At 43.4% G+C, this 24411-nt stretch overlaps 1 protein-coding gene across 1 annotated transcript in view; it reads right to left on the bottom strand.

Annotated features, from left to right (window-relative positions):
• DNAH8 (dynein axonemal heavy chain 8) overlaps positions 1–24411 on the bottom strand; it is a 577606-nt gene that overhangs the window by 225577 nt on the left and 327618 nt on the right. Inside the window, exons 44-45 of the mRNA XM_073338555.1 lie at positions 13636–13814; positions 3882–4069 (exon numbers count right to left, since the gene is read on the bottom strand). Coding sequence (XP_073194656.1) covers positions 3882–4069; positions 13636–13814 — 367 coding nt within the window. The remainder of the gene's footprint in view (positions 1–3881; positions 4070–13635; positions 13815–24411) is intronic.

Raw genomic sequence — 24411 nt, 5'->3', positions numbered from 1 at the left:
CAACGGTTTTCAAACTTTTTGAGCTGAGCCCCCCCATTTAAGTTACAATTTTTGGTTGTGCCCCCACCCGGAGCCAAGACAAAAATAGACACAATACCTGTCCCTTCCCCCTCGGGTTTTCAGGGTGGGGGAAGACACAGGCCAAAGCCTCTGGGGGCAGAGCCAGCACTGGGCACGAAGGCTGCTGGGAGCAGAAATCGGCACAGCTGCAGCAGATATTGACACTGACCCACAGGCTGTGTGGCCTACTAAGATGAGTCAGGTGGTGGAGGTGGTGCTCCCTCCCTGAATCCCGCCACACAGTACTCCCAATCAGACCTCAGAGATCAAGGAACTTAATTCCTCTCTAGACTCCTGCTGTAACCAGTCAGTAAAGTCTGATACCTTGTGCCTGTTGAAGAAATCATACTTGGAAAGGAGTGCCTGGTAGTTGGCAATTCTAAGCTAGAGCCTGACAGGTGAGTAGTTTTTCCTTTCAAAGAGATCCATTCACTTGAGTTCCCTTTTCTTAGGTATTGCCTTGCTTGCTCTTGGGCAGTGGTAACGACAAGAGATCTAGGTGTGGATTAGTATAAAAATACTGAAATCCTGATGATGGTGTCTGGTACCTGTTCTCTTCCTTTTTCAAAGGCAGTGGAATAGATGGGGGTTCTTCAACAAGAGCTCTGTTGTCTCTAACCGTCCTTCATTGATTAGCATAGCCAGTGTTGCTGGCATTGAGAAGTGCATGGTAGCTAACAATTTGAGAGATTTGTCGTGCACCACATCAAATGTTTTTTCTGATGTCACAGCCCTTCATCAAAGGAGGTCTTGAAATGCCCTGCAGCCATCAGGAAGTGATGGAGTAGATGGGACCACAGCCTCATGAGGTGATGATGATGAAATGGCAACAAGGGTGAGTTCAGTAGGCAGATGGAATTCCTCATCAGAAATTTGTAATAGCTAAGTATTCGCAACTGACATCTGGGATTGTTGTTGCTGAACCCTAAGGGGAGGCAGATCTAGCCCTGGAAAGGACAGAGGAGGTGGGTTTTCATGTTGAAGACCCTGTGGTGCCCAGTATGGCCATGCATGGGAGCCAGAAGTGAAATGAATGAGGGACTCTGGTGTAGGATACCAAAGAAGATGTCCATCTTATATCTCCTGTGTCTACTAGGGTAGCCTCGTGCTCTGGAATCTCTATGAGATGCATTAAGATCTTGGGGAATATGTGAGAGACCTCTCTCCCACAACTGCAGTCTGAAGCAGATGTGGAAAAGTACTAATTCTCTACCAGTGGAGGATCTGATTTGGTAGGAGCTCCAGGGCCTGATGAAGAATGCTTGTCAGTACCAAGGATTGTATCTGGTACCAAAGACAATAGTGGTGACTCAGAAAGGGTGGATACTGCTAGATTCACCCACTACTGTGAATTTCAGTGTCAAGACAGCTGGTACTGTGAACAACATTTTGAGGATGACAGCACTGGGTGGAAGTTGCTGACAATGATGATAACAATATAGCTGGTACTTCTAGAGTGAGCTCCGATGTCAGTATTGAGAGCTGTGAAGCTTGTGCCAGAGACAATGGCTAATATTGAAGTACAGCAACTAGAGTCTTTATGAGTGTCTGAATGATTGAATTTACGCCTTCTACTACCCTTGACTAAGGAGGAACGAGGCAAACTCTGCCTCTTTTATTAGAGACCTTGTGCTTTAGAAGAAGTATTCCGTGTCCTACCACTAACACTCAGTGATGAATACTTAACAACAGGAGCAGCCAAGGAGTGTGTTTCATGGGAGCAGGAGTCCAGAAGCTGGCTGCAGGGCATTTCAGGAAGACTGCTCAGATATGGGTTTATCCTGCATATCTGGATCAGAGGCAGGCCTCATAAAACTTTTTTCTCAAAAAGTCTAATGGACAACTTATATGACCATCACTGAGGGATACAGTTGCCTCACATGAGAGGCATTATTTGAGGTTTTGCTCATCCATAAAGGCTGAATCCTGGTAGCAGGTAACCAGAAAAAATTTACCTGTAACAGCTCACAAAAGCTTATGCTCAAATAAATTTGTGAGTCTCTAAGGTGCCACAAGTACTCCTTTTCTTTTTGCGAATACAGACTAACATGGCTGCTACTCTGAAACCAATAAACCTATAGTAATCCTAAACTACTAAAACTATTCTAAAGTGTTAATTATATACAATGAATTTGTTTTAGATACAGTAACTCCTCACTTAATGTTGTAGTTATGTTCCTGAAAAATGCGACTTTAAGCGAAACAATGTTAAGCGAATCCAATTTCCCCATATATGGGGGGGGTTAGGTTCCAGGAAAAAAATTTTTTGCCAGACAAAAGACCACACACACACACACACACACACACACACACACACACACACACACAAAGTATAAGTTTTAAACAAACAATTTAATACTGTACACAGCAATGATGATTGTGAAGCTTGGTTGAGGTGATGAAGTCAGAGGGTGGGATATTTCCCAAGGGATGCCTTACTGCTAAATGATGAACTAGCAATTGGCTGAGCCCTCAAGGGCTAACTCGTTGTTAATGTAGCCTCACACTCTAGAAGGCAGCAGGAATGGAGAGAGAGAGAGAGAGAGAGAGAGATGCGGATTTTCCTTTTAAGTACGCTGACCCACTCTTAAGAACACTGCCTTGTTAAGTTAATCAGCAAGCTGAGACCACAGCTGCTGCCAGGAAGCTCCCTCCACCCTGAGTCCTGTTGCATAACCCCCTGCTCTACGGAGATGGGGTAAGCGGGGTGCAGGAGCAAGGAGGAGGGGGACACCCTGACATTAGCGCACACACACCCACCCCGCACAGCAAGCAGGAGGCTCGGGGAGCAGCTCCAAGGCAGAGGGCAGGAGCAGCACTTGGCAGTGGGAGGAGGGTTAGCTGAACTGCTGGCAATTGATAGCCTGCTGGGTGGCTGCTGCACAGGGAACTTAGGGAAGCGGGGAGCTGATAGGGAGGCTGCCGGTCCACCCTGGTTCCAAGCCCCCACCAGCTAGCTGCAACGGGCTGCTCTTTCTGCAAGCAGTGGACAAAGCAGGCGGCTGCCAAACAAGTTATAAGGGAGCATTGCACTACTTTAAACGAGCATGTTCCCTACTTGATCAGCAATGTAACAACGAAACAACGTTAACCAGGACGACTTTAAGTGAGGAGTTACTGTATGCATGTGCACAAGACAAAGAAACACTGGCTTACAGTTCCATCTTGCAGCCATGGGAGGTAAAAGATAGCTGAGGGTTGTTTGGCCCCACTCTGACCTTTATGCCCTCAGCTGTGTGTGTATGTGTGTGTGTGTGTGTGTGTGTGAGGAGAAGAAAGGGTCATGAGGACACTCAAAACACATGCACAGCCCAACAGACATTGCTGGCCCAACGAACTATTCCAATCTTGAGTGCTTCGGGATGTATGCATGCCAAAAGCAGAATATATATGGAGAAGCACGTCAAGAATATTTTATTGCATTCTATTAAAAATTAAGACACCCCATCCCCCCACACACACACACAAGATCTGTGGCAATCTTTTTAGAGGACTAGCCATCACTATCATGAAATAAGGAACAAAACTATTACTACATTAATAGGTAATTCACATTCATGATTCATTATACGGAAGGAAGCAGCATTCATTTACGCAAAAATATCTGGGCTTTGTTTTGAAAAAAAGTTCAAACAACATTTTCAGGAGATAGTGTGGTGGTAAGTAATTGTATACTTATTGTTTGCAAAATCAGTACTATGTACATACCACAATGTAATTAACAATATGCATTGTTTTCAAGTTACTATGTTATTAACTTGTATAATTTGTCTTCTCTTATCAAGGATTACCAAATTACACTCTTCCATTCGTATATTTACCATTGTAAGAAAAATTCCGAACTCTGGATTTAAATCTACAATATCTCCATCAGAAAATATGAACTGCTTTTTCCTTTCTTTCCTTGCTGTTAAAATAATATAAATTTGTTGTGCTGCAACTGATAAAACAGGTAATTCAATTCTGTTAAATTCATCGAAGCATCCCCAGGAACCTGACTGCGCAAGACCTACAATGGAAAAGGAAAATGTGGCTGATGACGGTTTCTGGAAATGATTCCCCCACAAGCCTAAGCTATTTGGTCGGCACCTCTCTTCCTGCAAATATTGCAGGCAGTTCTTTCAGTATACAAACTTCTTAACAGTGAAACGCAATCAGAATAATTGTTTTTAATTCTTCAGGGAATTGCCAGGTCTTGGATACAGGTTTTCCTACAGTTGGACCCATAATTCAGTATAAAGATTAGTTTCTTAATTTAAAAAAAAATGAGATTTGGGTTCTTTTTATCTGCCTTCTATTTTTTGAGTCTTCAGTGTGCACTTGGGTCACACTTTCAAGCTTTCCTCTGCAACCATGAAGTCTAGAAACTTTTACTACTTTTTTTTTAAGTTAAAGCTAAGATTCTCATGTAATCACTTGTCTCCAGTATCTGGGACTTTAAATAGAACACAATCGCAAGACTCAGGATAAAATTGTGAGAATAAAAAAGTGGACCGTGTAATCAGGATTATTGGTATGTAATCTATCTTTCTAAAATCACTCAGTCACACTTTCTGCATCTTTTTTCTGATCAGAACTTCAGAAACTGAACAGTACATTTTTACAGCTACATGGCTTCCCTCTTCCTCAGTATCTACTAGTATTCCTGTCCTCTTACTTTCCCTTTCTGTAAGCACCGCTCCCAAATTTCAGACTTTCACCATGAATAACTTCATATAGATTTGTAAATGAAATTTTTTAAATTGTATGTTATCTATTTATGGGTTTTATATGTCTGCCTATTACTGCAATATCTAAGTACCTTCCATATTAAATTAATACCAATATTGAAATTCCTAGTGGACTTCTTGGAGTCTGACTCTTCTTTTGGGGGTAAAATCTCTACTTTGGCTATGACATTTTCATTTTATTTTTTTATTTATCTGTTTGTTTCAGGGTGTTGGGTGTTTTTTTTCTGTGGGCAGAGTGTTTGGGTAGATGAGGGTGTCAATGTTGTGAATGTCATTCTTGCTACAGTAGATATGGTTTTGGAAGAGGAAAATTGTGCAGTATTTCCTAAAGCTGGCAACACTTTAGATTCACCTAATCTCCTGTGGAAATTCATTCCATACCCAGATCCCCTCAGCCAAGAATGTTTTCTCTCCAGCTCTCACACACTTCCTCCTGGCCTTTGCTATTGTAATTTTAAAAAAAATTACTAATCTCTCTCTCTACAATATTCACGGAGTTCCAAAAAGACAGTATCTTGACACTTTTCCATTAAACGACAAGACTCTAACATCCTAATTATGAAGCTTTCAAAACAAAATTATTATAGGCAGGGCTGGTAGCACCACCTATTATTAATGTTGCAGACACTGTAAAGGCCCAGTTGTCAGTTGCTTACAACTTTGCCACACCTTAATTTGTTTGGGCTGAAATTTTCCAGGCTGGGTGTTTGCGTGTCTGACTATTTAAGAAGATTTCAGCCATTTCCAAGAATAAGGTTAAAGGAAAAGAAACGATTACTCACCTTTTCATAAGTGTTGTTCTTTGAGATGTGTTCCATATGTTCATTACACTGTACATATGTACAGGGATGTGCAGGAGAGTTTTCCTTAGCAGTACCTGCAGGGCGGCCAACCCTGTGCCCCGGCATCCCACATCCTCCGAGTTGAAGGGATAAAGGGTGGAGCCGACTAGCCCATCCTTCAGTTCCTTTATACCAGAATCTTAGAAATTAGATTCCAAAGCATTGGGGAAGGAAGGTGGGTTGGGTAATGAATATATGGAACACATCTCAAAGAACAATAGTCACAAAAAGGTAACTCTTCTCTTCAAGTGATTGTATATGTCTGTTACACTGTAGGGGACTCCTAAACCATTTTCAATGGAGTGGGGACTAGGAGTATAATTGGAAGAGGGGTTGCAGGACCACTTTGCCCACATTCACATCTTCCCTTGATGCCTCAATAATTATACAGTATCTAGCTAATATGTGGTCTGAGGACTATGTCGCTGCTCTGCAGATGTCCACGATATGGATCTTTCCCCACAAACACTGAGGAGGTGGTGCATGCTCTAGATGAATGCTCTAATACAGAGGTCCCCAAACTGGGGGGCACTGCCCTCCCCAGAGGGTGCCAATGAATGTTCGGGGAGCTCAGCTGGGTCCCGGGCCAGCACCCATGGAGGGCAGGAGAGCCACCCAGCTCTGCTCCTGGCCCCTGCCACTGGCCCCGGCTGCTGACTCCACAGCCGGGGCCCTGGCCCTCAGCCAAGACTCCGCTCCTGTCCCCAGCTGTGGACCAAGCCTTGGCCCCCTTACCCATGTTCACATCCCCCCCCTCCCAGCCCCAGCTTGGGGGAGGTGGGAGAAGGGGCACAGACTGGAATGGGGGGGCACAGGTAAAAAGTTTGGGGATGATTGCTCTAACAGCTTCTTAAGAGCACAGTACCCTTGACAGTGTAGCACATGACAACATAGCTGGTGATCCATTTGGTGACAAGATGGCTTCTCATTCATTCTGCACAAAGTAAAAAAAGTTTAGAAAAGACCTGGAAGATCTTTGGTTTATTCAAGTAATAAGCCAAGGCTCGGTGAACATCCGAAGTGTGGTGCTTCTGTTCATCTTTGTGAGCATGTGAAAGATGACAGATAAGTACACTGACTGATTGAGATGGAAATCAGATGCTACTTTGGAAAGAAACTTAGTGTGTGAGCTAAGCTGCACCTTGTCCTTGTATAAATGGAGGATTCGTTGTCAGGGTACACTGTTCCCCTACTGTCTTTGCAGTGGAGATGGCTATTAAAAAGGCCGCCTTTGCTGAGAGGTGTAACAACAAGCAGGAGGTTAAAGGCTCAAACAGAGGTCCCATAAGAATTGACAGTACTAAATTCAAGACCCACAGTGGAGTAGGATCTCTGATGGTGGGAGCAACTTCTCTAGAGCTTTTAGGAAGCTGGTAGTCATAGGGTTAGAGATACAGTCCTGCCCTCAATTTCAGCATTTTATGCCTGTATTGCGGCCAGATGTACCTTGATGGAGAGGACTGCCAGACCTTTAAGGTGTAACAAATAATCCAAAATCTTTTGAATTGTAGATTGTGTAGGAGACACACCATGACTAGCTGCCCAGTTAGAAGAAACTTCCAATTACTAAGGCAAGTAGATCTCTTGGGTGGTTTCCTACTATTGAGCAGGACGTTCTAAACTGGTACTGAGCAGTGCACCTCCTCTGGGTTTAATTGCTGAGGAAGTAGGCCATGAGCTACAGCGACTGAGGATTCAGGTGCAACACCTGCCCATGATTCTAGGATATCAGATTTTTTTATTAGAAGTAGGTTCTTGAAGGGATGGCTTGTGTAGATTGGAGTACCACAATGTCCTTGGCCAATCTGGAACAATGAGGATAATTTTGCCTTGTTCTTGCTTTAGCTTGACAATAACCATGGGGATTAGAGGCACTGGTGTCTACATGTACAGCAGATCCTTGTCCAGTGGGAAGAGGAATGCATCTGAGATGGACTTGGGACTGTGACCTATACTTGAACAGAATCAGGAACACTTTCGGTTCTGGAGAGTTGCAAACAAATCTACTGTAGAAACAACCCCTACTTGAAAAATTGATCTTAGAGTAGCCAGCTGGAGAGACCATTTGTGATCCAAGTTGAATGACTTGTTCAGGCAGTCTGCTAGGGCATTCTGGACTCCTGGCAGGTGAGATGGTTTGAGAGTTAGCAATGTAGAAACCCATATCCATACGTAGAAACCCACAGCTTGATTGCCTCTTGAGACAAGTTGCCTGATATGGCACCCTCCTGTTTGTACACATAAAAACACTACTGTGGTATTGTCAGAGAGCACCAGGATGATTGATTTGATTCTGTCCTGTATGCGTGGAAGAAACTAACACACTCTGGATATTGCACGTAACTCAAGAACATTTATGTGTAATTGGACCTCATGAGAGACCACAAGCCATGACCCTTCAGATCACCCAAATGCACTCCCCACCTCGTGGTAGAAGCATCCATCATCTGATCATAGAGGGGAGAGTTGGTGAGAACAGGACTCCCCTACATGCCAGGATTCATCCACCAACCCCTTGCCTGGAATAAACACTAGCTTGTCCAGATAGTGCATATGAGGGCAGTAACTGATCTGAGCTGTGTGTGCAAGCCTCTGAGATGCAGTCTGGAATAGGGGAGGGAGAGGTCACAAGTCCATGCTACCATAGGTCCCAGGAGCCTGAGATAGTTCCTCACTGAGATTTGGGGACTGCTTCTGAATGGCACACAGGGGTCTCAAAGAAGAAACAACCTGGGTTGGAGCTGAAATCCCCAGAACTGTCCCAATAAATTCTATATCTCTGGAGAGCTTGAGGATCAATGTCTCTTGTTCACTTCCAGCCCTAGGTATTGGAATAGAGAGAGCATCCAATAGATACTTCCTTCCACTTGTTGACAGGAACAACTCCATAGCAACCAGTCATCCAGGTACGGATACCTTTGGACATCCCAATAGTGGAGACAAGCTGCTATCACCATGAATCTAGTGAAAGCTCTCAATGCAAATGATAGGCCAAAGGGTAGAACTGTGAACTGGAAGTGATCTCTTTCTATCATGCACCTTAGGAATATTCTGTGGCCTGGGTAGACTGCCACAAGGAAATATGCATCTCACAAATCAAAGTCAGCATACCAATCACTTGGCTCTGATGAAGGGATAATAGGTACAAGGAAAACCACAAGAAACCTCAGGTTCTTGATGCATTTGTTCAAGTTCTGAAGGTCTAGAATTGGCCTGAGACTTGTTTTGTTTTGGTTATAGGAAGTAGTGGGAGTAGAAACTCTTGTCCTGGTACTGAGGGGTCAATTCCTTTGTAGCTCCCAAGGAATAAAGAGTTTGCACTTGTCTTAGTACAGAGTTGGTTATAGGTCCCTGAAAAGGGACAGGGAAGGGGGGCCAAAGAGGGGAAAGAAAGAAACTTCAGGGTATATCCACTTTCCATTGTTCTTAGCAGCCACTTGTTTGAGGTGATGGACTGCTACGCACATAGGAAGTAGGAGAAACAGAGATCTGATCTGACAAGTAGGCTATCCTTGACAGAGGAGTCAAACAAGTTCCTTTGAAGCCTGCAGCTGTCTGGATGAAAATGACCACAGAGGTAGATGGAGTAGGCCTCCTTATAAGTTGTCTGTGTTTGTACCTGGACTGGTCCAGGTGTCTGGGTGGGTAATACTGCTGTTTCAGCTGAAACTGATACCGAAACATAGTGCTTTCCCAGGCTGGCATATAAAGACCAGTGACTTTCGCACAGCCCCGGAGACTTTCAGTATGTATACTTCCTCATCAGTCTTAAAGAAAAATAAAGCACAGCTTTCGAAGAGGAGGTCTTCAAGAGTCTGCTGCACCTCTACAGGAATCCCCAACAACTGAAGCCACAACAAATGGTGCATGACTATGGCTGTCACCATGACCCTTGCAGCTAAGTCTGAAGCATCAAGGAAAGTCTGAAGAGCAGCCTGGAAGATCAAACGACCCTCCATCAGAAGGAACTGAAACTTGTTCCTACAGTCCTCAGGTTGCTTGTTCAGGAATTTGAACATAGCAGCCAAATTTGAATAGTTGTATCAGGATAAGAGAGTCTGATGGGTAGCCATATGCAGATGTACCCCTGCAACTGAATAATACCTTTTTAAAAAAATAATTTTTGTTTGTCCTTTTCTTTGAGGGAAGCTTTTGCTCTACCTTTGTTGTGGTCTTTCATTTACTACCTACCATTACCAGAGAGCCTGACATGGAGGAGTTGATAGAAGTGTCCGTATGTCTGGGACAGAACTTGGCATTTATGTTCTATGCACTTTGCCACAAGCATGACTGATGAAGGGGTTTGCAATAGGGATTTAATGAGCTGCATTATAGTCTTACTTACAGGAAGGGCATCTTTCCATGATATAGCTGGGTGTAAAATTCCCATGAGATTATGAGGATTCTGCTCCATGAGCTCCATCTGGATACCAACCGATGTAGTATCCATCCTTTTCAGGAGCTTTGGGTAGAGCTTAATGTCATCTGGTACCAGAGAAGACACTTCAACACCAGAGCCTTATCCAGTGACAAGGATGAGATATTCAAAGAAGGCAGGGTAGAAAACTCCAGAGGCTGATCTTGCACCACAAATATAGATGGCAAGTCTGAAGCAGGTTGTGGAAAGTCCCGCTCTTGGGTGTATGGCAGCTGCTTTGTACTGATCGAAAGCGACTTCTCTCTACCAGGTGGGAAACCCTCCCTTCTTGGCGATTTGTTTCTGTAGAGTAATGAGGAAGCAGACCTTGTCACTGGAGGCATTCTTCAAGGCACCCATTAGGGCCAATAATGGGGCTGATATGGTATCAGACTCCAGTTGTGCCTAGACCAAGCACTCTAGTCTTTCAACCTGCTCTGGGCAGGATGTTTGTGAGAGCAGGAACAAGGCCTGGAGGATGCCCTGAACTCCCTGAAGTGGGAGACATAGGAACCCACTTCACACTCCAAGAAGGGTCAGAATGCTCCAAAGGCAAAGGCAGTATGGTATCAGCAGGTGTCATCAGAGATCAGGACAGTGAAATATGATAGGACTGAGATACCAGTGGCAACATCAGGGGCTTCCAAGCTATTGGTACCGTGCACTGAGGAAAAGCACAACCTGCAGTCTGGGTGAAGGAGACTGAGGAAGACTGTATCTGACCTGTGGTCACAGTTGCTGTAACAGACCCCAATGTCAGTGCTGATGTCTGCACTGCATGTGACAGTCCTGACAAGGTGCCGTTAGTTTGGATGAGCAGTGAAGTGTTACCAAGAGGAAGAGCAGATTTTTTGCAGCTATATAGGCCTCTGGCATGGTCAGTACCAATAATGTCCACTGCACCATCCAACAGCAGCGATGGTGGATCCACTGTTGCCACTGATGAAGTAGCCAGTCTTGATCATCCTGGAATGGGTACAGAAGTCAAAGGCCATGCTCTATGAGAGCCAGTATGGGGTAGTACCAGGGAGTGGCAAGCCAAAAGGTGTGGCTAATCTCTGGGCAGAAAAATCTCACACTGAGGACTCTGAGAAAGTTGAAGCAGTCTTCTTTTTCGGATTTGGAGATCAAGAGTGGTCCAATCATTTACGCTTTTTAGAGAACTGCCCTAGCAAAGAGGATAAAATGGTTATTTACCTGTATTACAACTATTGTTCTTTGAGATGTGGTTCATTTATGTATTCCACACAGGAATGTGTGCACCCCCAGCAAGCTGGAGTCAGAGAGCTTTCTGTTAGAGCACCCACCAAGGTGGCACAGGCACCCTGCACCTCCTCATGGCCCCTTCTAAGGCTATATAAGTGTGGTGCCACCCCAAACTTCCCCTCTCCCCTTATACCCTCAGTTCTTTTACATTGGAAATGTGTCTGAAGACTCCAGTGCAGAGGGGAGATAGGGTAGGTGGTGGAATACACATGTGAACCATAATTTGAAGTACTACTACAATAGGGCTAAATAATCATGTTTTCTTCTTAGAGTGGTTGATGGATGAAGCTTCAGAAAATACACAAACAATGGGACAGAGGAGCTGAGCAGATGCATATGAAGGTAGACATCTTCCAGTCAAGGGTCAAAGTATGGGTAGATGGCACACAGGACTAAATGCTCAGGGGGCTAGTGGGACTCAGGGGGCTAGTGGGAAGGGATTGGAAGATTAACATGTACAGATACTTCGGATTGGCTGTGACTGCATGTTTTCACTGCAGTTATCTCAGGTCACCAATAACTGGGATAAGCTAACTTGTGATCATGTAATTAAAGATTATAATGCATACTCAAGGAGCTGAACACAGGCAATTCTGGCATTTCTTAGCTTTGATTTCTTGACTTTGCAACCCTGATAATGTTCTTTTAACTTTGTGTGTAATACATCTATTATTGAAAAAGACTAAATGAGTATTTACCTCAGGAAAGCATATTTGTATGGCTAGGCATTACTATTTAAAATGACTAAGAAAGTGAAAATGAGAATACAAGCAAAAGGTTGATTCTATAGCCTGACAGAGCAGTCACCCAGGATATGGGACACCCAGGATCCAATCCCTCTGCTCCAATGATTCATATATTATTTACCCACAATGCAACAGCTTCAACAGGAGAGATCGAAGGACTCCCTATATTAGACTTATAGCCCAATGGTTAGAGCAGTCACCTGACAGGCAGCAGATCCTGGTTCAAATCCCTGGTTCAAGAGGGGACTTGAACCAGGGCTTTCCCACCTCCCAAGTGAGCACCCTAACCACTGCGCTAAAAGTTATGAGAGAGGTCCTACCCCTCCAGCTATTTTGTGTAAGCTCATCTACTGGGGCCTGATCCAGTAGGCAGGCTCTGAACCAGATGCGGGCAAACTGCGGCCCATGGGCCACAACCAGGCCACAGGACACTCCTGCTTGGCCCCTGAGCTCCTGGCCTGGGAGGCTCGTCCCTAGCCCCCCCCCCCCATTGTTCCCCCTCCCCCTCAGCCTCAGCTTACTGCACTGCCGGCACAATGCTCTGGGAGGCCGGGCAGCACAGTTGCAGAGCCGCAGCCTGACCCGGTGCTCCGGCTGGCGCGGCTGTAGTGCTGCCAGCCACCGGTGCTCCAGGAAGCACAGTAAGGGGGCAGGGAGTGGGGGGGTTGGATAAAGGGCAGGGGAATTGGGGGTGGTGGTCAGGGAGTGGAGGTGTGGATAAGGGTCGGGATGGTCAGAGGTCAGGGAATAGGGGTGTTGGATGGGGCAGAGGTCCTGGGGGGGCAGTCAGGAAGGAGGGGGGGTTAGATGGGGTGGCAGGGGGCAGTCAAGGGCAGGAGTTCCGGGGGCGGTCAGGGGACAGAGAGAAGGTGTGGTTGGATGGGGCAGGGGTCCCGGAGGGTAAGTCAGGAATGAGAGGGGGGGTTGGATGGGGCGGCAGGGGGCAGTCAGAGGTGGAGGATCTGGGGGTGTTCAGGGGACAGGTAGCAGGGGGTGGTGGATGGGGTAGGAGTCCCAGGGGGGCCGTCGGGGACAGGGGTGGTGGACGGGGCAGGAGAACTGGGGGACCCGTCAGGGGGCAAGAAGTGGGGTGGGGGGTTTGGATAGGAGGCCGGGGCCGGGCCACGCCTTGCTGTTTTGGGGAGACACAGCCTCCCCTAACCAGCCCTCCATACAATTTTGGAAACCTGATGTGGCCCTCAGGCCAAAAAGTTTGCCTGCCTCTGCTCTGAACACATCTATCGGATCTGGCCCCTCAGAAGAGTTAGGCTGCTGAATGCCCATCTTCCCCTGGTTTGTGAATCACTCCAGGGCTTAGGCAGGAGGTAGGATTTGGATGCCCACAGGGAGGCAGCAAAGCCTATGCTCAGAGGCAGTCACAGGTTAGTAGTGAACTTCTACCCATTTTCAAGTGATTTAGGCTCTTAGGAGCAAGTAGAACTCCTAAGTGCCTAAGGCACTATTGAAAATGGGGGTTAAGTGCTTGTAAAATTTTATCCTATTTGACTATTATAATTTAATAAAAAAGTAATTTGTTCTTTGTTTCTCAGTACATGCAACATGGAAAATCTTACCTTTGAAAATCCTACCCAAGCCTCTGAAGTCCATTTGATCAGAACAGTTAAATACTACTACATATTTTCCCAGAGCCTTTCCCATGTCTTTTGTAGTTTCTGTTTTACCAGTTCCAGCTGGTCCTGCTGGAGCTCCTCCCATGTTCATTCCCAAAGCCTGAGCTAAGGTTATATAGCATCTGTAAATGTTAATTCAAATGTATAATTAACTATAGATGAAAGTGAGAAATAAAACCTACATGCATATAACAAAGAAATAAGTATGGGCTATAACCCTCACATTGAATTGTACCTTACTCTGAGAGCAGTCCCAATAATAACAGTAGTACTACCCACATGATAAGGTACTACTCTACATGAGTGAGAGTGGCAGAATATAGCCTTTAAATGTTAATGTCATAAATAAATCTTAACCTGATTCACCTACAGACTATAGGTATTAGATGGGGTACAATGTATGCTACCTAAAAAAGAAGCAGTAAACAACCTGCAGTATCACAATAAAGAATGTTCATTATCAATTATCATAGCAGATAGTTTTTGAAGAGCAGATTCTGCCATGGTTGTTCATGTTAAGCAGTACCTCACAGGTATATAGTCCCATTAGGCTAGATTGACTTGACTAAATGCCCATGCAGAGGAGAAAAAGGGATTAAGAACCACCTCCAAAGCAGATGGGTGAGGAATGGAAAGTCTTGGCTCAGCTCCGTCAATATGCCAGTCAGCATATCTGAGCCAGCACAGTTCAGGGGGTGTTGTAATTTGTGGCTAGTACAGGACAACAGTAAATTATTATCCTCCTACCCTTCCCCCACTTCCAGGAAAAGGGGGAGCAGGGAGGGAATTGAGCCTCAGAGATATTTCTCTGAGCCACACTGCCTCCTGGGACAACTGCAGTTAAAGACACAATCCAACCTTTTTTAAATAAAAAGCTAACTTGTGACTTTGCTTTGCTTGGCCAAGTTACACTTCACGGGGAGTAAGGAGGCCACCCAACCCCACTGCTTGATTTACCCAGACTTGGGTCTGTTGTAGAGCACAACCCCTGTTCTCTGGATATTCCTCTCAGTGAGACAATGGATGGGAAAGTGTGGAGAGAGACAGAGTGAACAAAGCCTTAGGTCAGAACAGGTATCCATACACAAGAAATAAATAAGATGCACCTTTTCAAGGGCTGCAGTAATTTACACAGAGGCCAGGGAATGACTGTGCCTCTCTGAATCACAATTCCTTTGTAAAACTACTCCTATGGAGGAGCAGTTAGGTATAAATCACCCTTGCTCAGGGCCAAGACTAAAAATTTAATCTAAATCCAAGTGAGCAGGATTCCATGAACTCTCTAGGGTTGAGATAAAGAAAATATAGGACATTTGAACAATTAAGGGACAAAAGTAGGTTACTGGCGTGTTAGTCCATGAGCCAGACAACTTTTTGGTACCACCTGGGTGGGCAAATTCCCACTTTAAAAAATATTCTTGCATACATATTACATAAATATGTGGTGGACCTTTCTGCATGGTATTTTAAAGGTGGAGGTATGCCTGTTTCCACAGTAACAGTACTACTAAGCAGAAACACTGGGTGAACAATGGGTATAGGCAATATTTTGACTAAAAATGAATTCATCTTCATCCAATTTTGGGTAATTACTTTTTTTACATTACAATAATGAATACTATGAAAAATTGTCTTATTTGCATAATCATTAACATGGCAACTACCAAATACCTAATAACGGAGGTCATGCTTCACATGAAAAATTATTTGATTCTGCACAGATTTCTCGACTTAAAATCAATTTTTGGTAGTTTTTGTATAAAATAAGGTACTGTTTGCTTCAGATTTGACTGTGATGCTATTGTGATTACTGAATGAACAATTTAATCTGATTCAGAGGTTCCCAAAAAAGCATTCACAAACTGAGTAAAAGGTCTAAAAACATGTGTCTGATATGTGATGTGGAGGCTCCTTTCACAGGACTGACCAAACCAAGAGACCTGGAATCATGAAAGAATCTTTTAAGAGACAGAGATCCAAAAATGTGCCACCATTATGCACTATAAAGACACCAATGAAGCAACACACATTTTATCACCTAAACTGCAGAAAGATCTTTATACACAAGAAAACTCTGCAACAGCATGAAAAAGAGGCAAAACCTGTAGTTAAGAAATTGGTCATGAATCATGCAAATCAATAAGGGGAATGGGAGCATCATCCACCAGAGCATACAAAAAAGTCTGTATATTTTATGACAAAGGTATCCATTTATGTGAAAGGGACCAAGTCCTGAGAGTCACCGTGGCGAGCAGTAGATCTCAGGTCAAACAGGAATGTACAGAAGAGAAGAGAAGAGAAGAGAAGAGAAGAGAAGAGAAAGATATTGGTTGTTACATCAAGGGAGATGGTAGCAGCAGAAGCATACGATCACAGATCTTGTTAGAGCCTACATAAGACCATCAGAAAAGCAGAAGTTTTGTCAAGGTGAAGATGATGACAGTGTATACTTTATGAAAGAAAAAACATATGATAGTGAGAATAACTGAATAGCCTAATTTGTTTTCAAAGCCTCATATTGTATTAGTGGTGAACATGCCAGAGAAATTGGTGGCCAATATGAACTCTCTAGGTATTGAAAAAAAAATCAAGTCTCAAACATTTGGAGAACACTGGAAGCAGAATTCAGTCATAGCCTGGAGATATCAGATAATGGCAAACTTATGGTGATACCAGAAAATTTATCTAAGGCAATGTTAGTCAATGAGAATCTAAGAATGGCCTCTGAACTGGATTCACTTTTGACAGAAGACTAGGATCAGGTTTCGAAGCAATGTGCCATGATCATGCAGTTAAATGTGAAGGAATCCAAGATTGATTAACCATGGAACTAGACTGTTCTCAGTGGTAGCTGATGACAGACAAGGAGTAATGGTCTCAAGTTGCAGTGGGGGAGGTTTAGGTTGGATATTAGGAAAAACTTTTTCACTAGGAGAGTGGTGAAACACTGGAATGCGTTACCTAGAGAGGTGGTGGAATCTCCTTCCTTAGATATTTTTAAGGTCAGGATTGACACAGCCCTGGCTGGGATGATTTAGTTGGGGATGGGTCCTGCTTTGAGCAGGGGGTTGGACTAGATGACCTCCTGAGGTCCCTTCCAACCCTGATATTCTATGATTCTATTCTATGATTCTATGGCATCTACAGCCAGAGAGGCTTGATAATTATTACGCACCAATGCCAAAAATCTCTCATGGACTTCCTGCAGGTGTTAACAGGGGACACAAAAGAGAGTACAAAGATTCATACAGTCTATTTTCCCCAACATTATATATATGACATTAGTGGAAGTTTGCAGAACCCTGCAAAGCACTTCACTACTCATGGTAACAGGATATCCCCCACAAGCAATATGGAGTTGTTTCAGGCACTCAACCAAATAGATCATGGATATCTTATAGTCAGCTGGAGGAAATGGACACTCACCTCTGTCTGCAGAAGCTGGTTAATGAGGAGGAATCAGGTTTGTCAATACCATCCAACATTCTGCCCTGCATCTCTACAACTTTGGCATATGATAACAGCAACAGACTTGATTAGACACACTCAGTGATTCAGGGACATCAAAGATTAAATGTTATTGCAGTGTAGCCTCAGATATGAACTACTGGACAAGCCAAGATGCCTCCATATGCAGAGAAAGTCAAAAACAACAGCATCACTCCTCCACCACTACTGCTTACTCTTTATAATGCTGGTAACTGAGTTGGCCCTTCTGGATGGAACCAGTGGAGGTACACTATGAAGGGGCCATTCACAATGCTCATGTTAAGAATGAAGTATGGTCTCTGCTCAGGCAAACAGATGTAAATAACCAATCAGCTCCTGGATTGACTTCAGTATCCAAGCATGCAACAAGGTCAGTATGACTCAGGACAAGGTTGGATATTTGCCAGTCATGAATGCACCACTGACTAAAAAATCTTTTAGATGTCCACAGACTAAAAACTCCTTAATTAGACTCTGAAAATACTGGGAAAAAATCAATTTATATTTTACGAAGTGTGTGTCTTTGACGAGGCATTGTATGCAGAGATAGTGTGGAAGAATGAGAAAAAAATGATAAAATTCCAATCTATAATTATCAGAATGGGAGCATTTCATAAAATATGCAATATGATGTCAATCACTGGGAAAAGATTCCAATGATTTAGGAGTCCAGTATTACTGCTGAAAGTTCCATTGGGATGTACTGGAAGGACCCAAGCACCACTCAGCTGTTAGACTACTCAAATCAGTGTAGGAGGCCCTGATGAGATTAGTCAGGAAGGGCATTTATACCTGGATGGAGGACCACCACTTGATTGATTTACAAATCCTTAATGACACAATCTGGATGGAGAAGCTATATGGCAACATAAACCAGTTGAATGATATCCTCAACCATTCATCCTGTGTTTGGATTTCAGCTTTTTAACACATACCTGAACCATTTGAGTAATGAAAACAGCGACTTATCAACATTCTGGATGAGTTAAACTGATATGGTTGTTGTGGTTCCTGGCCTTTTTCTCAAGCATCCAGAGAAGGTGACTGGGTTTCTTCACCTAACCATGATCGGAGTCATGATACCTTAGTGGTTTGGCTGATGACAAGCAGAATTAAACAAGATATCTGCTAGTGTTCTTCATACAAATGGCATGGTTGGAGATAGAACATCCTGAGGTGTGTGATCATTTCAAAATCGGAAGCTTCTCTGTACAGATGGAGTAATGAAACCCTTTGGAAAAATTCCTGTAGATCAGGCCATTCAGGAGACTGTCAATAAGGACACACAGATAACAGATGGGACCAAAGAATTAAGTCCTCAGTCTGGGGCAGTGAACAGGTATTACCTAACTGTGGAGTGCAGAGATACCTATTTTTAGAAAACTAAGGCAAACAGTACAGGTCCAGACACCTGGCATATCTCATGCAGATCTTGAGCCACCCAGGTTAGAGAGAGATGAAAATGACGTCAGTCACTGACAGATACACTGGAGAAGACCTGGGTCAATCCCTTTGTAGAACTAAATTAATTAGTCCGTCTCTTCACTTGTTCTGTAGCTCCTGAAGATGTTAGCAAGGATCTGTGTGACAGGGCTCACTCGCTCTGCACTGGATGCTGAAGGGTTAACTCTACATTGTGGGCTGAGGAAACCATGCCCACTTCACTCTATTAGGCATGCTCCAGGTGCAGTGGTATAAAAGAGAGCAGCTCACCTCAGTTGGGGCTGACTGCTGGGGAGGAAGGACGTATTTTGCTGGCTCCTGCCAAGGATCAGCTGATGCCCAAGGCCGTGGGAGCCCAAGACACCGCAACCCAGGCAGACACCAAGGTACCTATGGAGACTTCACTGCATCCAGAGTCACCAGGGACAGCACAGACAGAGAATCTGGCAATAACAGAGATGCCCAGACCAGGATAGTGGGAACTATGGTAGGAAGCAGCCAAGCGGAATTTGATAGGTGCAGGGGCAGCCCATCCATATAGGTGAACTAGGTGGTCACCTATGGTGCCAAGTTAAATGGGGCACCAAATTTGAGCGAAAAAATAAAAAAAAAATTAAAAAGGTGAAAAAAAATACAAATAAAATAACGAAGATTTCATTATTTCAATTCCTGTGTGCATACAGAGGAAATATGAATTATAATTCATTTCTCTACATTTGAGAATTTATTAATATGTCAAATCTTTTATTTACTGCAAAAGTAAATAATATTTTACCGAATTTTTTTTTCAATTTGTGATGTAGGGTCAAGATGACCCACTCTGCAATTTTGATTAGCAATAACTCAGCCACAATGAAACACATCTGCCAGTGGCAAGAGCTGCAACGCCAGTGACACCTAACTCGAATATACATCAAGGTTGCATAGCTGGAAATTCATGTAGAACGGAGATATTGCGAGTTGATACATGTCAAACAGTCATTTTAACACATGTCACAGGTAGATGGTTAAGAATTGAGCGAATACTGTAGAAAATTGTGTTTCTTGGTGCCAAAGAATAAAGAATAACATCTTTCAGCATTATATATCCAAAATGTGAGTGAGTATCTTTAAGTGTTCTTAAACCTTAGCGTTATTATCGGACTGTATAATTATGAATTTTTCTTTGTTATAACTGGTTCACATGTAATAAATAAGGTCCATAAAAGAAAAGTAACAGCGTTAACGCTTAATAGACTATGAAAGTGATGTCATCACACTCCAAGCGGGTAACCGTGAGGAAGTGGATTTCTTTCCAAACAACTGGTGTCAAGTTATAATGTAGAAAAAGGTCATTTTGTTTCTGTGTAAATGCTGTAGCTAACTGTTTTAATAGGTAAGTGAGTGTATGTTACTACTCATTGAACCTTTAAGCAGTGAAAAGACGTGTTGGGATGGCTGCACTGTGGTTTAAATTGCCAACCACATGGTGGGTGTGTCAGCCATCCTTAACGCTATAATGCTTGCAGTCAGGAGCACAGTACATAACAATATTCAAATGCCCCATGGCAGAAACAGGAAAAAGAAAACCCTCAGAAGCTGAGTATTGTAATGAAAGGCTGAGAAGGAAAAGGACCAAGCAAAACAGCAGGGATCCTTCCTGAAATATCTTCTCTTTAATCCAAATAAAAAAGGAAGCAGTTCACAGCATCCAGATGAAGGAATTTCACTTTGAGATGAGGGTAGCTCACATCCACAAAAAGGAGTTTGGAAATTCAACATGATAGAAACTTACTTCTAGATGAAGGCAGCTCAGAGCATCAGACTGATATGGAAGTGGAGAAAATTTATTCACCTTCAGAGACACATGAAGAAATTGAAGTAAATGAAGTAGAAGGAAGAAAGGATGAGGAAGCTACGAACAAGTTACAGTATGGGGACCCAGCTTCCTGGCCCAGATGTGATGACAGTGTGCAGCAAATTCTCGTGGAAATGGACCCGAACAAGTTCATGAATTTCCCTTCCCTGAGGATGGAAATAAAAGAAAATTCTCTGCTCAGCATTACAAGAGGAAACTCATTAATGGGGAAGAAATTCATCAAAACTGGTTATAATATTCAGTGTCGAAGGACTCTGTGTTTTGCTTTTGCTGCAAGTTGTTTAGAAATCAAACAATTGGTATATCACTTACTGAAAATGGTTCGAAGAACTGGAAAAACATATCTTCAATTCTCTCTTCACATGAAAGAAGTACAGAACATTTGGAATCTTTTCAAAATTGGAAAGAACTTGAATTACAATTGAAAAAAGAAAAAACTATCAATCAAAATTTACATGTGATCAAGGAAAAAGAAGAATATTGGCAACAAATATTAGAGTGTCTGATTGCTGTAGTGAGAGTTCTTGATGTGCAAAATTTAGCATTCCGCGGCTGTGGTAGAAATGAAAAATTATACACTCCAGGTAATGGAAAATTTTTAAAATTTGTTGAATACCTAGCTTTGTTTGATCCAGTCATGAAGGAGCATCTATGTAAAATAACTGATCATGGAACACAGGTTCATTACTTAGGAAAAAATATGCAGAATGAACTGATTCAAATCCTAGGAAATGCCATTAAAAAGAAAATTGTAGAAGCTGCCCATTCTGCAAAATACCTTTCAATAATATTGGACTGTACACCAGATGTGAGTCATGTTGAACAAATAGCGATGATCATTCATTTTCTTGATTTGGAAACTCTGCAGATGAAGATAATGTTGAAGTGCTCATAAAGGAACATTTTTGGGGTTTCATACCACTGAAGGAGACGACTGGAGCATTTATGACTAAAATTATTCTACAAGACCTTGAAACGACATCATTATCTATTGAAAACGTACATGGCCAAGGCTATGATAATGGAAGTAATATGAAGAGTAAAGACAATGGTGTGCAAAGGAGAATGATGGAAATCAATCCTAGGGCCTTTTTTGTTTCTTGCAGTGCGCATTCTCTGAATTTGGTTGTCAATGATGCTGCTAGATGCTGTCTGGAGGCAAGCAGTTTCTTTGACCTGGTGCAACACGTTTATATGTTTTTCTCAGGCTCAACATGCCATTGGGAGATTCTGACTCGCCATGTGAATTCTCTAACTGTGAAACCACTTGATCAGACAAGATGGGAGAGTCACATTGATGCTTTGTAGCCTCTTCGCTATGAACTTGGAAACATTTATGATGTCCTAACTGAAATTTCTGATCATACTACCAAAACAAAGGTTCAAAGTGAATTTCTACTTTGCAGTCTTTGATACTGCTATTCACTTGTTTGATGAAAAACAGATGCAGCAGACAGAGTTAGTGTTTGGCTTTCTATATGATATCCACAGCTTGCAAAAGAAACAGCAAAACAGATAAGAGAATTTTGTATAAAACTGGAGTCGGCATTGACTCATGAAAATTCAAAAGACATTGATGCTACAGATGTGTAGTGAGCTTCAGGCTTTTTCAAGATGACTTAAGGAACATTCCACTCCTGAAGAAGTACTGAAGTTTGTTTGTGAAAATAAACCCATAGACAGCTTTCAAAACATTTTTATAGCTCTACACATTCTTTTAACTTTGCCGGTTTCCGTAGCTAGTGGGGAACGTAGCTTCTCAAAGTTAAAATTGATAAAAACATATCTGAGTTCAACAATGGTGCAAGAGAGACTTGTTGGACTTGCCACAATGTCAATAGAACATGAAATAGTTGGAAAACTGGATCTAAAAGAACTAGCGACTGAATTTTCAAAACTTAAAGCAAGAAAAGCCATGTTTTAAGAGCACAGAGTGTTTTTTATTTGGAGTGTTTTGTAAATACAGGTTAAAGTTCATTGAAGAGTTTTCTTATTTCTTTCTATATTGGATGTGGTGGTAATGGCAGTTAAAGCAGGATAGCGTAATGGATGATTTTGGATTTGTAGTAATAAAAATTATAATTAACATTTTAATGCATTTTTATTTGAAATCACACTGAACTATCATCTAGCTGTTGTGTACAAATCTATTCTGAAAATGTCGTGTCTCTATTTTATCTGATCTCAGAAACATTGGCTGGACAGACGGATGGACAAACCGAATAATTAACCCTCTGTTTAAAAAAAAAAACGGTTAAAAACACTGAAAGGAAAAAAAGGGGAAAATATTTCCCAGTTTACTAAAAACCTCAGCCTAAATCTGCCCTTGGGTTTGGGGGTGGGGGGTGCCGATTGCATGGTTCACCTAAGGCACCAGTTGCTGGCAGCTAGTCTAGGGCTGCCCCTGGATAGGGGCCTGATTAGTGAACTGGAATTTTTGAGTCAGTGTGTTTTGGTTGGAAACCCCTCCTCCCCCTCCGACTCAGTGGCATGCACCCCTGCCATGACCAGGGCCCTGGGCTGGGGTCCGGCGGAGAGGGAGGGTCCAGACCGCCCTACCCAGGCCACCCCTACCCCTTTCCTGTGCGTGGTGGCCCCCATCTTGGCTGACCCTAGCCTCTAGGCCTTACTGCCCTGCTGACAAGGGTGAATTTACTGACTGGCCACTAGGCCTTATTGCCCCTGTCTCCCTGGGGCAAATCTACTGACTGTAGCTGCTAGGCCTTACTGCCCCGCTAGGAGGGTCAGCACTATAGACTGATAACTGGACCTTACTGCCTGCTAAGAGGGGAGAACCTACTGACTTTGGCCATTGGGCCACACTGCCCAGCTATTAGGGTGAGTATATTGACTTTGGTTTAGGAGGCTGTGTGGGACACACTTGCCCCGCACTTGACGGGTTTTCCCCCCAACCCTGTCACAATCTCTTACATGCAAAGGAGAAAAAAGAAGGTGCATATATAGCATTCAGACATAACAGACTAGAAACTGTGCAGCCAACCCAGAACTCCTGTGATAGGCTGCCAAAGCAAAAACAAAAGACATTCAGTGATAAAGAAATCCAGGAAAACAAAAGTCTCAAATAAGGAGATTATATTAAAGGTGGATCACATATCCCACATGCATCAAATAGGAATCTGGACATAAGGGAAGTACTGCAGCACCCCTTAGGACCACTGCCCCAGGCTCTCACCATCTTTGATGGCACCATGAGGAAGACAAATAAAGCAGCCCTGACAAGGAATCTTGAGGAAAAGAGTTGGCATAATCCCTAGCCCATCTGCTTACACCATAGATGGAATGTCTTATACACAAAATAAATATTAAGAACAAAACATATGGTGATCTGTCAGAGAATGTGTCAGCCTTGAAGACTACAACTGACAGTGACAGGATAGATGTGATCTCCAATATGTTCAGTTACAACTTTTAGTGGGGTGGTTTAGTCAGCCAGTAGATTTAGTGGTCTGGGCTGCCAACCTCAGTCTCTCCCTCAGTTCAATATGACTTGGGCCCTTTGGTTGAGGTCCCTGCTGGACCAGCCTCTTTACCTGTAACCCCTTGCCCTGCCCTTCTGGAGGCCAGGTATAAGGGGTCCCAGCCCAGGGCCCTAAAAGTGTTGAAGCTTGGGATGGCCTGAGATCAGCCCCTCAAAATTTGGCCCATTGGCCACGTCCTACCACACCTTGTGTCTCAGTTTGGCATATGGTTGCAGTCCTTGCCTCAAACCCCCACCATCTAGGACTGATGACTGCAGCCCTCTGTTGCCCTTGCCTCGCATTCTACCTCCTTCTTGGGTAGTGTCAAGGGGTGGGGAGGAAGACTCATAGCTGAACCCCCACAGTAGCGGTTTCTTCTCCTGCTGCTGCAGAGTAGTGCTCCTTCAGGAAACGGCTTCTGTATTTTCTCTCCCCCACCCCCTATCCCTG

The sequence above is a fragment of the Lepidochelys kempii genome, chromosome 3, assembly GCF_965140265.1.
Source record: "Lepidochelys kempii isolate rLepKem1 chromosome 3, rLepKem1.hap2, whole genome shotgun sequence".
NCBI lineage: Eukaryota > Metazoa > Chordata > Testudines > Cheloniidae > Lepidochelys > Lepidochelys kempii.
Note: the sequence above shows the minus strand (reverse complement) of the source record. Positions and strands in the feature narration are given on the sequence as shown.